This window comes from Talpa occidentalis, unplaced genomic scaffold (genome assembly GCF_014898055.3).
Source record: "Talpa occidentalis isolate TD23 unplaced genomic scaffold, MPIMG_talOcc4v2.1 talOcc4.13, whole genome shotgun sequence".
Taxonomy (NCBI): Eukaryota; Metazoa; Chordata; class Mammalia; order Eulipotyphla; family Talpidae; genus Talpa; species Talpa occidentalis.
The window spans coordinates 21,364,542-21,380,963 of NW_023601322.1; the positions used below are offsets into that span (position 1 = coordinate 21,364,542).

Genomic DNA, 16,422 nt, shown 5'->3' on the forward strand with positions numbered 1-16,422 from the left:
GTCCTCATCCCATGAAGCTAACCCAGGAGTCTGTGAGATGGGGGTCCCACTCAGGGACTATGGTTCTATAAGAAGCTCACCCCCTCCTCTGGGGTGGGATGAGGAGACGGGCCACATGGCTTCCCACAATGCGGTCCTGGGTTTAAGAGCTCAGTGCTCCAACGAGCATGCTTAAATGACAAGAGTTACTGGCCATTCAAGAGGTGCTGGATTTGTACTTTTGGGGTACAAAACTAAAAGGCTACCCCCTAAAAAGTGAGATGGGTTATTAACAACCTGAATTTCAATTCAAACAGAAAATAAGGACCATAGTCATTTTTGTGTAATTCTTTTTGTAAGTCAATCAAACCCTCTTCCGATCCCTTTAACTCACATCCTCATTTCTCTTAAAACTCATGCTCAGCTGTGGAAAACCCCTTCCCTGAGCAAGGCATGAACAATGCAGGTGAGCCCCATTTTCAGAACACCTGGATACCAGCATGCAAACTTAACAGTTTAATGAGACTATGTTTACGAATATTAAAAATGGAAACAGTGGTTGAACATATGATTCGAAAGTTGAAAAATATCAGATTTCGTAAGATATCAAAGATTTCTTAGGATATTTCCAGAAATATTTCTGCTATATAACTGTAGGAACCTTGGCATTTCCATGGAATTTAGCCTCCTGACCTCAGGTTGGAGGCCACCTTCCCACGGCTCAAAGGTAAACCTCCATGGAACATCACCATTTTCTGCCTCTGCTCCAGGTAACCCCTCTGTGTTTTAGCTAACTAAAATAATGACTTGTTGGTATGCTGATGTCGTCAGTTTATAGGAGAGAAAGAAGAATCAACATTTCTGATGCAGAGGGGCCCACAGAATCCCTTCCTGTCATGGAACCAACAAGACGAGGCTGAGTGTGGGGCTGGAGGGGGTGGGAGGTCACCAGCAGAGCCAGGCTGGGTCAACCTCCAGTCTGGTGCATTTCCTGACATGACGCTTGCTCTGAGTTGAATGACCACGTCACCAATCTCTGTTCCCTTCCTGGTGAGTTCTCTTCAGGGTGGTGGCTTATTTTGCAGAAGTTTCCTTAAAGGAAGTTTTTACGGAGTGAGCTACGGGAATAAAGTCTGAACTATCAAATAATTGTATCTGTGCTAAGTGTGTATCTCAGAACAGAGAGGCTCCTAAATTGTGACTACACACATATTTCCCTGTGCTTTGGAATGAGGGGGTGTAGGCTTGCTTGGGGGGGTAGAATCACAGAGAGGACAGAAGCTGGGGTGGAGTGACCTTCAGCCTGGGCACCTGGACAGTCTGCTGAAGACTGAGTTTATAGTGGCGTGTTTTGGAAAAGACAACTTAGGAGACATCGTAAGCCTGGTACTTTGTTAGAATCGACGCTCTTCTGTTTTTCTCCTGGGACAGGTAGTAGACACGGTTGGCCTCCGGGTAGGTGACTTTGCTGAGTGGGAGCCTGTAGATGGCGGGGTTGTTGGTCGACAGGAGCAGGAAGGTGAGAGCCGAGAGGCAGAAGGGCCAGGTGCAGGGAGGCAGTCCGAACTGAGGAGAGGGCATACAAGAAAAGCCTTGGTTACATGGGACACACGTGCTTGTTTCGCCAGCCCCTGCCATCACCTCCAGCGGGGGTGGGTAGAGAGGGCAGACTACGTGCGCGTTGATTAGATTACTAACTGATGACCCACGAGAGGGAATCACACCGCGGTGTCAATCTGCCTTGTAACAGGTGACGCGCCTTCTTCGGAAGGCAGCTGTGGGAACCTTACATAACATGCCTTTATCTCGAAACCACCTTTGTCTTGGGGTGTCTGGCCAGGCTATTCCTCTAATTTTAGCAATCCCAGCCTTCTCCCACAGCCCTGGAGAAAGAATGGCTTTGGCAGCCATTTTGTAGCTCCAGACCCCTTTTCTGTCTGGTCAGCCAAGACGGACTAGGGATGGGCACCTGACTCAAAAGCAGTTGACCTGGGACTAGACTCGCTCCCTTGAGAATCTGAACTAAGGGGCAGAGACGGTGTCCGGAGGCCCCTGGCCTGAAAGGACCAGGGCGGCAGCCAGTGCCGGGTGACCCTATGGCGGCTGTGTGCGCCCGAAGAAACCCCCAGACAGACTCAGGGACACAGGGCAGACGCGGAGAGAGGAGACGAGACATTCGGTCCAGGGATCTGGAGCGGGGTGTAGCTTCCTCTCTTCTCAAGGGCAATCCGAGCCCCACCTCCTCTCTCACAATGCTCACTGGTTTTTATTCCTGTAGATGTCCTGAGACCGTTGAACACCCCTTCCCACCCGTCCTTTGAGGTAAACTGAGTGGGTGTTTCACTAACAAAGACTCAGCAAACCCAGCTATGAGGCAGACCGAATCACACCTCCTCTCCCGTCATCATTCTATCACAAGCAGTAAAATAACCCCAGGTGACAGCACAGCGGGAGCAGTGCCCGCAGGAAGAGTCATCTTGCAAACCCTAGGAGCAGGAGCAAAGTCTCATGTTGCTCCCCTTCGCAGTACCGTATCTGAGGAAGGCATGTGGCCCATATTTATTTGCTGAACAGTTGGGTGAAAGCCTGTGGGCTTCAAAGGTGGCTCTGTGGGCTGGGCCTGGGGCTGTGAGAGCTGTGGCTGGTGATGAATACAATGTGCTCACTGTGTATTCTGGGAAGCCACCCCTCCGAGTCCCAAAGTGGGGAGGATGTGGGGCGGGAGCTCCACAAACCCAGGCCCAGGGCTCAGCTCACATCTCCCTGTCATGGTCCTGTCATCTTCCCAAGACCTGTTTTCTCGATAGTGAAATGGAGACAATGATGTTTATGCAGAGAGCTGGTGCCTTGCGCTACGTCCTCAATACATGGTCCTCAGTATGTGATGTTGCCGTCAGGCAGAGGGTGGCATTCCCGAGGACCTGGCACTGCACACATGCCCGTGACAAAGTGGCCCCTTCATGCTCTCTTCTGTGGACAATGGTCTCGTAGGTGTCAATCAGCATTTTTATATCGCGTCCCTTGAGAAGATTGGAAGTTCCTTTGGAGTAAGTTAATGACCTGCGCTTTTTGTATCCCTGAGAGTAGTGAGTGCTGTGTCTTAAATGAAGCAGGCATGCAGCAAGTAAACTTGTTTTTGTTTTGAAAAATGTCTGACCTGTAACTTCTCTGTGCATGGAGGACAGGCCAGTCACCTTGCAAATCCTAGGAGCAGGAACCAGTCTCATGTTACACCCCTTCCCAGCACCGTGTCTGAGGAAGGCTTGTGGCCGGTATTCATTTGCTGGACAGCTGGACGAAAGGTGGGTGCCAGCAGAGATGGGAGAGCACGGTCAGGCAGGTGCTCAGAGGGTATGCCCTCTGTCCACATGTGTGATCGTGGCTATTGTGCCCCATGTACGGAAACCCTTAATATCCCCCAGGGTGGGGTTTCCCTGCCTTAGGGTTTCATTCATTCAGTATTTTTTGAGCACCTGCTATGTGATGGACACTGGAATAATTTAAAAACATAACCCACATCCTGTTCTGAAGGAGCCCAGGAGATGAAGGTGGTAGAGGACCTGATGTGTCACTGCACATCAACTGTAGCAGATGCACGTAATAGGGAAGGCTCATTTCATTGCTTAGAAAATTCCTGCCTATGTTTAGTCCATACCACCCCATTTCACTACGGGTGAAGGAGGCAGTTATCCAGGTGTGAGTAAAATGCCCACCCCCAGCTCTACCTGCAGGAACAGGTTTTTTCTGTTTACCTATGTGAGATGCGTCCTGGACCCCTTAACTAAGAAGGGGAGACGTGGGCTGCAGGCTGAGTCCTCTGAAAAGGGTTTGGGCCCCTCCCAGTGGGGGCTGGCCTGGCCACACAGCACCTTCTGACCTCAAATGCCACCATACACTGGGGCTCAGACAAGGAAGGGGCCTCAGACTGCCACTGCACCCACTGCCACAAGCTCAGTCTTCTTTTGGGCTTGGCACGGCCTCCAGTCCCCTTCTTCCCAGCAGCCTCCCCTGTGAGCCTGACTCTGTGCTTGTTGCTATGTGAGCAACAACACTGGCCCACAAGCTAGTGGGGCAGACAGCCGTCAACATACAAAAATGAAATAATACAGATTTAAAACATTCCTAGATGATGATACAGCAGAAGGGATTTGTTTACAAGATAATGCTCGTCCAATTGTCCTCCAAGGAACTCCATTAGCCCACTGACACTGGGATCCAATTCACTAGCGGCTGATATTTCAGCTTTTGAGGTCTAGCACTTCTGTCTAGAGTTGTGTGGCTTGAGGGAAGAGGGGTGAATCAGGGAAGGCTTCCTGGAGGAGGGGATTACACTGGTTTGGGGAACCATGACAACAATGGTTGGTGGGCGTTTCAGCTCACGTTCACTCACCACAGAGAACATGTTAGCCAGGGCAGCACCCAGGTAGGCCGAGAACAGTGCTGGAAAAGAAACAAGTGAAAGTCCAATGGCTAACAGAGCCTGAGCTTAGTCGATATACCCTCTCCCCAGACATTTTATGCCTCAAATGCCACCTCTCAGATGAAAACAAAACCACTTGAGTTATGTTTCCACTGCTTGGCAGCTTTGAAAAGTGTTAAATTCCATGCAAATGCCGGCACGGCTAAGACTGCAGATGAACTTTGTTAAGAGGGCCAGGAATGAGCTGTTAGGGGTCCCTGGGGTCCCGCCACCTTGCATTCTAGCAAAGGAACATTTAGCAGTATAAACCATAAATGAAAATTTTACTGTACAGCTACGGTGAGTGAGCCTCAGAACCCACAGCAAGTTATTAATATAATATGGGTTTCCAGGGAAGAGCAGCACCCTGAAAGCTCCAGGGAGATCAAGTCTGACCACTGCCTCACCACCCCCCAGGCTCTGTGTGCGGAGGACTTGGCGGGGCTGGCCGCCAGGAAGAGCCAGGTGCTGGCAGAAGGTGAGGCCCTGGGAAAATGGGCTTTGCTTCTGAATTCTGATTTTCCACAAGAAGCATCCTGGGGTCCCTAGGAGAGTTACTGGGGGCCCAGCAGGTAGCAATCCTGCCCGCCTCGCCTCCTTCAGCATTCCTACATCGGGGCTATTCCTTTCTCCTTTCACAGATGAGGAAGCTGAGGCCCGGGGAGGGTGAACCCCAAGCGGTTGTGTCTTTCAGCGGGATAATCCCTAGTGTTTGGGGTAGGCCCTCAGGTGGGAGGGTGGAGGAGACGAAGGTGTGATTACCTGAAGAGGGGTGTGGGCACACAATCTTACTGTGTCACCCCAGATGGCTAAATTCTCTGGGGGGGAGGACAGAACTTACTGGTGCTCCCCACGTGTGAGATGCCACTTCTTAACAGGCTTGAGACAAACTGAAGGGGGTGCTCCCGCCCAGGGCCATAGAACTATGTCAAGGTTATCACATACATTTTTAGTTTAAAAAAAAAAAAACTAAAAAGGAATAAGTTTGTATAGATAATGTATACAGAGTCTAAGATGCTGGAATGAAAACTCTGTCAAATCTCCTGGTTGAAGGAGTTTTATTTGACGCCCTGTCCATATAACATTAAGAAATAAGTTTTCAAGGATGAGAATATATGTATATATACACATACATATATTGTATTGTAACAAGTTGTTACACTCATCTTATTTATTGGGGTTCTCAACAGATCTCCAACCAAGGTCTTACTGAAGGTACTTAAGGTTAATTACTGTAACTGATGCAAATCACCCCATTCTCATTAGCATTAGAGTCTCTGGGTTGATTAGCTCCAATCACCCTTCAGGGAAAGCGGCACCCACAGGAGACAGCCAGGGACAAAGAGCAAATAACCACCTGAGAAATCTGTCTCCAGGTGGTTCTGCACTGTGCTCAGTTAAAACAGTTTCAAATGTATAAAACAACCAGGCAACGCAATTTTAAAGACAAATTCTCTTAGTAAACCAGCTTCCCATTTATCTGCGGAGGAAGGCGGAATGATCAGAGACAGACACAGGCCTCTTCTGGGGTGGGAGGAGCTCCTTGGGGTACCTACCGCAGGCCATGGCGAGCAGGTGCGTCTGCCAGTTGATGACGTAGAACATGCCTCCGATGGCGATGCAGGCCAGCGCGCTGTTGTAGCCACACAGCCCCAAGTAGATGGAGTGAAAGGGCGTGGCGATGGTGAGCGCTGGGAGAGAAGGCAGACGGCAGGGCTGAGTTTCGGGTCTCACAGGACTCACCAGTTGGTCTGAAACCCACCACAGTCCTCAAAGTCCTCTTAGGTCTTTTTTATTTTTAAGAAGTGGGGTACCAGCCGGAGTCACAGGGGGTGAGAAGATTCACCAGAGAGCGGGGAGCAGAACAGGCAGATGTAAGAAATATACTGTTGAAGGGAGCAGCGGGCGAGACAAGAGAGGTCTGCCACACCATGTGGGTATCTCCCTGGCTGGCCGAGAATGGAACTCCTGCTGCAAAGTCTGCGGACAGCCTCACAGCACGTGCTCAACACCCTGCGCCACTAGGGAGGCCCATCCTCTTAGGTGTTTATAAAAAAAGAACTGATTTTATTCAGTGACAAAAAATCTAAAGGCAACAAATGGGCATGAGCCACTTGACTATTAGAGGTTTAACAGTCATGGGCAGGAGAGACTGACTATGGACTCTGGGACAGGGGAAAGGTGGGTGGATTAGGACAGAAGTGACAATTGTATGCGATAGGATAGAACTGGACTTTCAGAGGTGAACTTAATGTAGTATGGACACCTTGATTTTTTTTAAAAAAGATTTATTTATTTATACAAGCACTGGGTACAGTCAGAAGCGCAGGAGGGTGAGAGAATTCACCAGAGCCAGAGTGGGGAGCAGAGCAGGCAGAAGGACCGAAGTACACTGCTGAGGGGAGCAGCGGGCGGCAGGAGAGGTCTGCGCACCATGTGGGACCCTCCTCTGGTGGCCGGGGAGCAGCCGGGGATCGAACTGGTGCTGCAGAGGCTGCGGGCAGCTTCACAACCCAGCGCTCAACCGCTGCGCCACCAGGGGAAGCCCGACACTTTCATTTTTTGATGATGCACACATGGAACTTAAATGTTACAATGCACTGTTACTTTAATAATAATAACAATAACAATAATAATAATAATAATAATAATAAAGTCCAGAGAAGGTCCTTTCACTACTACAAAAGGGAACTCTCCTTCTTCATTGAAATCTTAATGTTCCCTAATGGAGAACAAATTCTTATCATGAGAAATAAGACTTAAAAAGAAACTCTTCTCTGGGCCTCCCTGGTGGCGCAGCGGGTTGAGTGCAGAGCTGCGAAGCTGTCCACAGCCTCTGCAGCATTGGTTAGATTCCTGGCCGGCCAGGGAGAATCCTACATTGCGAGGCAGACCTCTCCTGCCACGTCCACTGCTCTCCTCAGCAGTGTATTTCATCAGTCTGCATGTTCTGTTCCCTGCTCTGGCTCTGGTGAATTCTCTCACCCTCCCGCGCTTCTGACTGTACCCAGTGCTTGTATAAATAAATAAATACATTTTTTTTTTTTTAAAAAACCCTCTTCTCAAACTCTAAATTCATACTAAGGTGTAAATGACTAACACTAAAGCCTTTCTTGAGGCCAGTTTTTTGCTCAGGGGCGCATAAGGACACTGGCACCAAAAATGGAAAAACATGATACAATGGAAGGAGGAGATGTTTACAGGGACAAGCATGTGGAACATTGAAGAACAGGTCATCATTTCCTTTGGAGCTGGCCCCAGGCACTAACTTCCTTATGATCCATCAATCAGGGGAAAGGGAGGACACCAACCTGCGAGCATGCCTATGGTGGATCCAATCACAGCGTGCAAGCAAATAAGAGGTGAAGAAACGAACAAAGCTATGATGAAGATGCCGCCAGTCCAGGGATTATCACAGCCAAACACTTGGCCAATGCCGACAGGGATGGCTCTCAAAAGCTGTGGGGGCAACAGGTCACAGGCCATTATAGCAGTCCCCTCTGAAAGTTTGCTTTCTGTGGTTTCTGTTACCCACAGATACTGGTCAGAAAAGATTTTGTACAATAAGATAGGAGCAGGCAGAGGGAGAGACCACAGTCACGTAACATTCTTATAGTATGTAGTTGTAATTGTTCCATTTTATAATTGTTATTGTTAATCTCTTACTGTGTCTAAATTTATAAATTAAATTTTATCTTTGGTGTGCATGTGCAGGAAAAAAAAACAGTATATATAGGCTTTGATCCTATCCTGGGTTCCAGGCATCCACTGGTGGGGGGGTCTTCAGACTTATCCCCTGAGGATAAGGGTGTCTAATGCCCTTAGTCGGCTAAGCAGGGCCACTTGAAGCTTGGCTAGAAATGTTTGGGTGCCAAATCCTTCACATTAGCATTTTGCAGGGGGTTTCCAATGTAGCTTTACTCAAATTTTAAGCTGACTCTAAAGAACACTCATTTTTTGGTTTAATCTTAGAAAACTAAGGGGTTAGGATGAGTTTCTTTTAAGCAGAAAAATGAGTGTAAGGTACTAAATCCCCAGAGAAGAGAAACTGAGATCTTTTCAAATGAGGGTAGTATTCATTAGAAAATAATAAATATCTAGAGGGCTTGTCGGTCTAGCGGGTTGACCCTTGGGCTGGGTCTCCTGTCACCCCAGCACAGGGTGCAGGACTCAACTACCACCAGGGGCTGTTTTCTACAGAGGCGGTGGCCTGGACAGTCTCATGCCCCACTGGCCACACTCTCTGGGGGGCTCTCCAGTGACCACGAGAGCAGAGAAGCCTGTGGGGACTCAACATTATCAGAGTTTAAACCCTTTCTCCGTCATGTTTCCCCTAAACTCAGGGCTCTAACTACAATGGTCAAAGATAAGATACACGAGTCATTGCCACCCCCCATTCAGCCTGCCGGAAGCTATTCCTTAAAAACCACCCAAATTGGAGTCTTCTTTCCTGAAACTCTGAGATTTTAAAGTATTTGTACAGGAGTCTCCAATCCTTTCCTTCACTTTTACAAACCCCCTAGACATCTTTTCAATGGAAAAGGTGGCATGGCGAATACAAAATACCTTAAACTGGCCTTCATCTCCCTTAGCCTAAGCTCCACCACGAGAGCAGCAGGAGAGGACAGCTGTGGAGCCGGGTTGCCAACAGGGGGCCCTTTCTGACCTCTGGCCCGTGGAGCTCCTGCCATGCACCCAAGAGCCCCTCAGGGAAGGGGCCCGCACGGGTTTCTCTCCCTAAGCGGGATGCGCCCGGGGCCAGAGCGGAGCTCTTCCTCCTGTGGCGGCTGCTGCTGACCTCGAGTTGCTGCTGAGAGAAACCAGGAGGCATTATTTCTTGCTGAGCCCAAGAGCTTTGTGGTTAGATGATGACTTGCCCATAACGAAGTTTCTGTGATTAACCTGTGGCATCATCTGGTGTAACGGAAAACAGGAGGGCCTGGGCGAAACGTGTGCACGGAGATAAGGGGGCTGGCGGGCACCCCTCCAAGCTGGCTCCACTCTAAGCTGTTGTTGATGATCTTGGCAGGCCTCCAGAGGCCAGCAACGCACACAGAATATTTGTAAAAAGCCCAAAAAGCTCTGTTACACGTATTTCTAGTGGAGGAACACCATGCTCTCAGGTGTGAGCTTGCCCCCAAGAATAAACTGGGGGAGCGAAGGGACAGGGAGTCACGTTCATTCATTCAATACATGTGATTTCAGCCTATAGCTGGATGTCTTCAATGACTCCATGACATTGAATGAGAGAGGACACAACAGAAATGGGATTAAAACTGGAACAAAGCATCAAAAACACTATAAAAGATAGAACCCAGGCCTAGAAGTCAGACAATGAAGTTTTGGTCTTGCCTTTGCTCTCCACAGTGTGTGTCCTCAGGTGGGTCTCTAACCTGGCCAGGTTCTGCCTCTGTGCTGTGACAGGTGGGACCCGAAATGACCCTTTCAGCTCTTAGAAGAGCAAAGAAGGTACCGTGTATGAGTGCCCCCACTGCGTAACTGCTACTAGCTATTCCTGGTGGGCCTTTCTGATGTTCAAAATAAGCATGCGCCATGGCAGCCGGGCCTCGGACAGACGCTGCCCCTCTGCCTTCCATGACACCTACCAAGGGCACCTGGACCTCAGACCAGGTGATATTGGGCACGGAGGCGGCAGGCTGCAGCAGTGTCGTGGGGAAGAAGAGGTTGTAGTGGCCTGTGGCTGCCAGGTACAGGGTCACGGCGATGTTGAAGGGTAGCGTGAAGACGGGGAGGTCCCACTTGCTGAAGATGGTGCCCAGAGCACTGGAGAGGATGGGGCTGATGGCAGAAGCACAAGAGAACCGTGCCAGCAGCCTCCTGACCCGACACTGCAGTGAGCAGGAGGAGGGAGCAACCTACGCGTTCTCGTCTGCTGGGAACCAAGTCTTCCCTGGGGCTCTTCCCTGTGCCTTGCATAGCGGCAAGGGGATGCCAGATTCAGCTGCAGGGGCAGGGCACTCTGGGGCAAGTCTACAGCAGGGGGTCACAGAATGACCTTGAAGGGTCACACAGCTCCATTCCCGAGCAAAGAACAGGCTGGGTGAGTGATGGGACAGGGAGACACGTTCATTCATTCAATACATGTTTGTCAAGTAACTGAGAGCACAGAAACTTCAAGATTTCTGAGATTTCTGACAGCGCCCTACAAATTTTTGGAGGTGCAGGAGGACCTGGGCCGGGCTCTCTGGGGCCTCTGCCTGGTGGGGGGCCCTTCCTCTCCACCAGCGGCTGCGTCAGTCTGGCAGGTCCCAAGGACAGCGACAGCCCGGAGTGAAGGAGGGAAAAGGACTGGAAAAGTTTCTGGAAAAGTTTCCAGAAACTGAGAGGACCCATGGTGCAGCTCTTAACCCAGGTTAAGAGGGTTAACCCAGGGTTAACCCTGGTGCAGCTCTTAACCCAGGTGGGCTCCATTTCTTACTCTGTGCCCTGGCAAGGGAGGACCAGGAATCCTTTCAAATTGGGGAAAGAGAAGAAGGAAGCGGAGGAAGGAAGGGCGGTTAGGTGCTGAGGTACTGGACTGTAGGGCACTTACAAGGTGCTGTCACTGCCTGAGGGGAGTAACTGTTTCCAGGGGGCGACTCTTATGTGCCAACTAAGAGAAAGCCACTTTAAGTCTGTCACTGAGTAGGGTAAAATGGTTGGTGGCATTGATCAGCCACGGCCTCGAAGCAAACTTACCAGGACGTGGACATAATGATCACAGGGAGCAAAAGCCACCAGTAATAGTCACCCTTGTCCGAGAACACGGCCAGCAGCAGCCCCACCAGCACCCCGTTGTACCCGTGGAGTCCTGCAGCGATGGCCGACCTGGGGAGGAGAGGCAGGTAAGTGGAGGATCCCTGTGTCCTCACGGGTGTGGGGCTGCCTTCTTGATTCGCCTTCTGAGTCCATCTGTCTCAACCGGGGCCTGACCACACGCGCATTTACATGCAGGCCCCTCTGGGACTGGGTGGGAAGACAGCACCCCTGCGCGCTCCAGGACAATAGGTACTATGACAAGGCAGTCAGGGTGGTGGTCTGCAGTTATTAGGGTCCTTATTCTGAGGGGTTTCTCAGCAAGGAGTTAAGAAGCAAGGGGTGGAAAGCCGGGCAGGGGTCCCGCCCAAGTCTCCTCTTGGCCACACGCGGGCCCCTGGGCTTCCTGGAACTTACCTGTCCTGACTCAGGACGAGGGCTGTCAAAGTGGACACCACGGTGCCCACGCAGCCCAAGAGGGCCCACCAGGGGTTCTGAATGAAGAGGCCGATGACCATGAGGAGACCGCTGAGGGGGTTGTTCACAAACATCACCTGAGATGTGCCCCGCAGCACCCAGTCCAGGAACTGAAACACTGGGGACTTGTCTGAAATGTAACCAGGACAGGAAGCCAGTTAATGTTAGGCGTGGCGGCTCTGGGTGAGGCCCTAGTGGGCAGGTGGACAGTATGAGGGCAGAGGACATGAGGGCCTCTCTGCCTCCAAAGCAGGCTGCAGGAGACCAGTGCCTGCTGGCACCTCCACAGTTGGGGGTAAACAAGGGAACTAAGAGGACCTTTGATGGCCCCCAACACTCTTTAGGCCCAGGCCAGCTGGAAAACTTGGAAAACATCATTAGGCAGTTTTCCAGGGAGCAGGACGGGATTCCCGAGCTGTCTGTGCCCAGAAGAGAGGCATGCATGTTCCAGAAGACACCCATGAAGAAAACACTCTCGTTTCATTGAGGGTCAAGCCCACTGAGGGCCTGAACTTTGGGGAGACTGCTCAAGAGAACCCTGATGCTCCATTTTCCTATGAACCGCGGAGAGACCAACATTTTCCTGGAATGCTGGCTCCAGAACCCCAGGGTTAAAAGGCCTGACTGCTGTGCTCTGATGGGTTGTTCTGCTTTGTTCAGACACACATTATATACTGTCATCCTGAGAGACGTCATGTCTCGTCTAATGACCCCCTTCTAGAAGACCAGAACTCAGTGTGGACCAGAACCAGGGAAATGCGTATCTGGGGGAGGGGCAGAGGGGACCGTTGGGGTGTGGGATAGCAGAGCCTTTACCTTTAAGCCCCTCTCCACACGCCTTCATCTCTCCTGTGATGTAGCTAAGGGCTTGGCTGACTCTTTTGCCACTGGCGGCCATGGAACTCTGAATCCAGGAAGTCTTGCTCTCTGTGCTCTCCTCCATGATGTCCAGATCCTGTCCAGGGACGAGAGGCGGCCAAGGAGCTCCCACATTTGGGGTCCTTCCTACTAGCAGTGACACTTGCGCTCGCTCTGGGATCAAGCTAAGATTCTCATTTTGGTATTTAGTGAAATTGCTATTTAAACATCTGACTCTGTAAACCAGACTCTTTTGCTTGTTTTGGCAAGTCACCTCATTTAGAATGGGCAACAACCTTGTCGTTCAGGACCATATCTTTCTCCTCACGCTGGGGAGGAAGGCTCAGGCATGGAGAGGGTCCATTTGCAGAGGTCAAGGTCAAATGGTAGACATGAGATTTAACTACAGATCTTTAGATTCTTTTTTTTAGACCATTACTTCTACTCTACGAAACTCTTTCCAAAAGAAATTATTTCTCCCTCAGCGTGCCTTTAAAATTAACTGTCCATAAAATTAAACATATGAAGATTCTGGTTTTGAAAATTGGTACCAGCAAATGTTCTAAATGTTTGCATGCTGGATTTAGAGGAAGACAGGTAATAAATAATTCAAATGAAAAGAATGTGAAACTTGATAAACTGTGAAAAATAAACATTTCTAATCCCAGGTAATTATGTTTCTGAAAATGTGAATTCAAGTGAAATTCGCCTGAATCAGAGAAGGTCTTTTCTGGACCTCAGCTCCCCGATCTGTTTCTGGCAGCGGGCGAGGGCGCTGCTCCTGAGTGGGGTCCTCCCCTTACTCACCAGTAACTCGACTGTGGGCTTCCGGTATTGATAGGGAAGCGAGTCTTTGGCTGGTCTTTCCTGGTGTTCGCTTCTTCCAAAGACTGGAGTTGGAAGGAGAAAACACCATCAATTAGGACACGTCTACCTGGTGCCTCAGCATCACCTCTCTTGCACGACTCAAGATAGAATATTCGGTGCATCCTGTCTCAGCTCAGCAAGCCTGGAGGCTAGCAGACCTTTCTTTTACTGGTCATGGATCCTTTGGGGCGCTCTCTCTGGGAAAAAGCTCACGTCCTCCTATAAATAGGACATTTTATGGGAACTTAGGGAGATCAGAGACTCAAGTGACCTTAGTTAAGAAGCTTCATTCAACTTCTATATTTTTTAGTTGTAGCAACAGTGACTAGGCCCTGGTCCCTGACTTCAGAGTTCTGTCTCCTGCAGTACTCAAGAGAGCTGGCAAATGTATGAAGAGAGGGCCTTGGAGTTCAAGAGCATAATACTCGATCTCTCCTACATCGTACTCAGTATTTGTAAAGTAGAAGCTCCCTGAGCCATGCAAGACCTGTATTTGAATTAGACCGTGACCATCCCCAACTGGAGGAGCTCAGACTATTCTGTCTTTTTCTGATGCATGTTTCTGACTTACAGGTATTTTAGCAACAACTGCTGGTTGGACCTCATATTCGTATTGTTATTTGAAACAGATTTTAGTATATCTTTGTAATTCTAAAGATCTAATGTATACATATTTTCCATTATTATTATTTTCAAAGATGACCGACTTAGTAGGGTGTTTATGCATTGTCAAAGCTAGGCTGCACGGGTTTCAGTCTTGATACTCTGGCTCCCTCTCGTGGTCAAGTGGGAGAATGGCAGGCTGGGTTCTGAAGGCCTGATATTTTCAGTCCGCCAGTTCCCAGTCTAAGCACTAGAAGGAATGCATCATCACTTCTCTGCCTTTTGGCTGAGCGCAAGTGTAGAAGGAATGCATCAAGAGGCCTTGTTTCCATTTTTGAAGGATCAGGGGTTGTAAATGCCAGTGTGGTTGGGAAGTTATACTATGCAGGGGAAATTTCCAAACTGACTTTGGAAGCTGTGAATAGAAGCTAAGAGAATTCCTCTATAAGGCCAGCGTGGGTGATATCCTGACAGCCCTCTGCTTCTGTCTGAAGCTCCCCTCTGCTTGCACTGTCCAGCAATTGCCATTAACCTCCACCTCTCAGGTTCCTTTGCATCGTCCTCTCTACTAAGTCCTCCCACCTGGCCCCCAACCACTATTGTAAGAGGATGTTTGGAGGGAGACTCAATCTTTTGAGGCAAACCATGTTCTCTTGCACCCCATGCACAGGGGCTCCTGTTGGAGACATCACCCCTGGGCTAGAGGCCCCTCTCCTCCTCGTTAGGTGTCTTTTCTCTGGGCTGGCCACTTTGCATATGAGGCAGTGGTGTTCAGATGGAAGAATAGAGTCACTAAGGCACCTTCCGGGAAGGCAGGTGATATCCCAAAGAGACAACAACCTGGACTCATCTGACCCCATAGTGCCTCTCGTCGCTTGTGTGACTGTGGGCAAGTCGGCTCCTCTCTCTGGGGCTGGCGTGTGTTTACGGGGGCAGAATACCATGACCCCTCTGACCTGTTTTTCAAGCCAACCCTCCAGCTGGTGGGACAGATACCCCTCACCCCTCCCTTTGAGGGCTCAGCTTCCAAATCCAAGTTTCTGACTTCCTACCTGCTCAGCTCTGACTGCCCCTGGTCCTCCTCTTAGCCTTTGGAACCCCCTCCCCTCTATGGATCTTACCTCTATTCTCTTGGCTTTGCCATCTACTCTTACTGCAGGCAAGAGCTTTTCATCTGCAGCCTCCTAGACCAGTGGTTTGTAGAACATTAGAAACTCACAGGGAAATTTCAAGACCCTTATGCCCTGCCGGGCCACTCTCCAGATGTCAGATGAGAGGCTCTGGGGGTGGTGGTGGTGCAGGTGATCCCGATGTGCAGCCAAGAAGTCTGGGACCTCCCAGCCTAACCTCACAGTGTCTGCATCCTGTCCTGGCTCCCTCCTACCCCCATTCTCTTGGGGAGAATCTAGACCACAGGACCTGTGACTGTGGCCTGAGGTCAGGTGTGATGAGACTGAACCTGACCCTTGTGGGTCTCCCCACCATGCCCATTTTAGAGATAAGCAAATCCAGGACCCAAGAGCATGGGGAGGAAGCGCACACCTTTGCTCCTCCTCCGAATGGATGACCACTCGATGTGGAACACGCTTCTGGGCTTGGGGAGCACGGCCTCTGAGCCTTCATCAGCCTTGGGGCTCACTGTGGTCGGCTGCTGTCCACCGCCTTCTATCCAGGGGCAAAAGGAGACAGGTCAGTGTCCCACCCTGGTCTGCACCCCGTGAGCACCAAGCAGAGAGCTCCAGAAAAGTCATGCAGAAGCTGGAAAGGACAGAGTGAGGACCCGAGGCTGGAGTGGGAGTCGGCGTCTGCGTTGGCACAAACAGCTTCCTTATTCCTCCCGCTCCAGGGTCCACGCCCCTTCCCTACGGCAACCTAAGTCCTGTCAGTGTCATGAGATGGTGAGTCACCGGCCTTCTTTCTTCAGCTACTCTAAGACCCACAGCCCTGGCCTGGACTGGCCTGGACAGTGGAAGAGCTGCCTGTCCACTTTTTTCTTCAGCCAGCGCCTGGGTCTCCACCTGTGGCAGGGAGTGTGTGTGGGGCCTTTGGCACTGATGCACACGAGCCTCACTCAGGCACTTCGACAAAATGCCTGAGCCCAACCCTAGAGCAACTTTAAAACTTAAAGTTTTTAATGCCCATAACATTCAAAGAATGGCGCTATTGTGCAGCTTGGACTGAGAAGACAAATCCAGGTTCTTGCTACTCAAAGTGTGGTCCCCAGACCAGCAGCATCGGCACCATCTGGATGCTGACTAGAAATGCAGATTCTCAGGTTCCACCCTGATTGACGGAGTCAGCATCTGTACTTCACCAGGATTTCCTAGGTGATTTCTGGGCACATTAAAGTTTGCAAGTTCTGGTCTAGAGGCGGGTGGGGGTGAGTCCTGAATCTGTGATTTGCTTCCAGAAATTCTCTGCAG

At 50.2% G+C, this 16,422-nt stretch overlaps 1 protein-coding gene across 1 annotated transcript in view; it reads right to left on the reverse strand.

The window, feature by feature from the left end:
* Positions 1 to 589: 589 nt before the first annotated feature.
* The window catches only part of SLC14A2 (solute carrier family 14 member 2), a 57,076-nt gene continuing 41,243 nt past the window's right edge, over positions 590 to 16,422 (reverse strand). Inside the window, exons 10-19 of the mRNA XM_037509709.1 lie at positions 15,542 to 15,664; positions 13,337 to 13,419; positions 12,488 to 12,626; positions 11,612 to 11,801; positions 11,138 to 11,266; positions 10,045 to 10,237; positions 7,750 to 7,897; positions 5,995 to 6,129; positions 4,370 to 4,419; positions 590 to 1,545 (exon numbers count right to left, since the gene is read on the reverse strand). Coding sequence (XP_037365606.1) covers positions 1,345 to 1,545; positions 4,370 to 4,419; positions 5,995 to 6,129; positions 7,750 to 7,897; positions 10,045 to 10,237; positions 11,138 to 11,266; positions 11,612 to 11,801; positions 12,488 to 12,626; positions 13,337 to 13,419; positions 15,542 to 15,664 — 1,391 coding nt within the window. The 3' untranslated portion in view covers positions 590 to 1,344. The remainder of the gene's footprint in view (positions 1,546 to 4,369; positions 4,420 to 5,994; positions 6,130 to 7,749; positions 7,898 to 10,044; positions 10,238 to 11,137; positions 11,267 to 11,611; positions 11,802 to 12,487; positions 12,627 to 13,336; positions 13,420 to 15,541; positions 15,665 to 16,422) is intronic.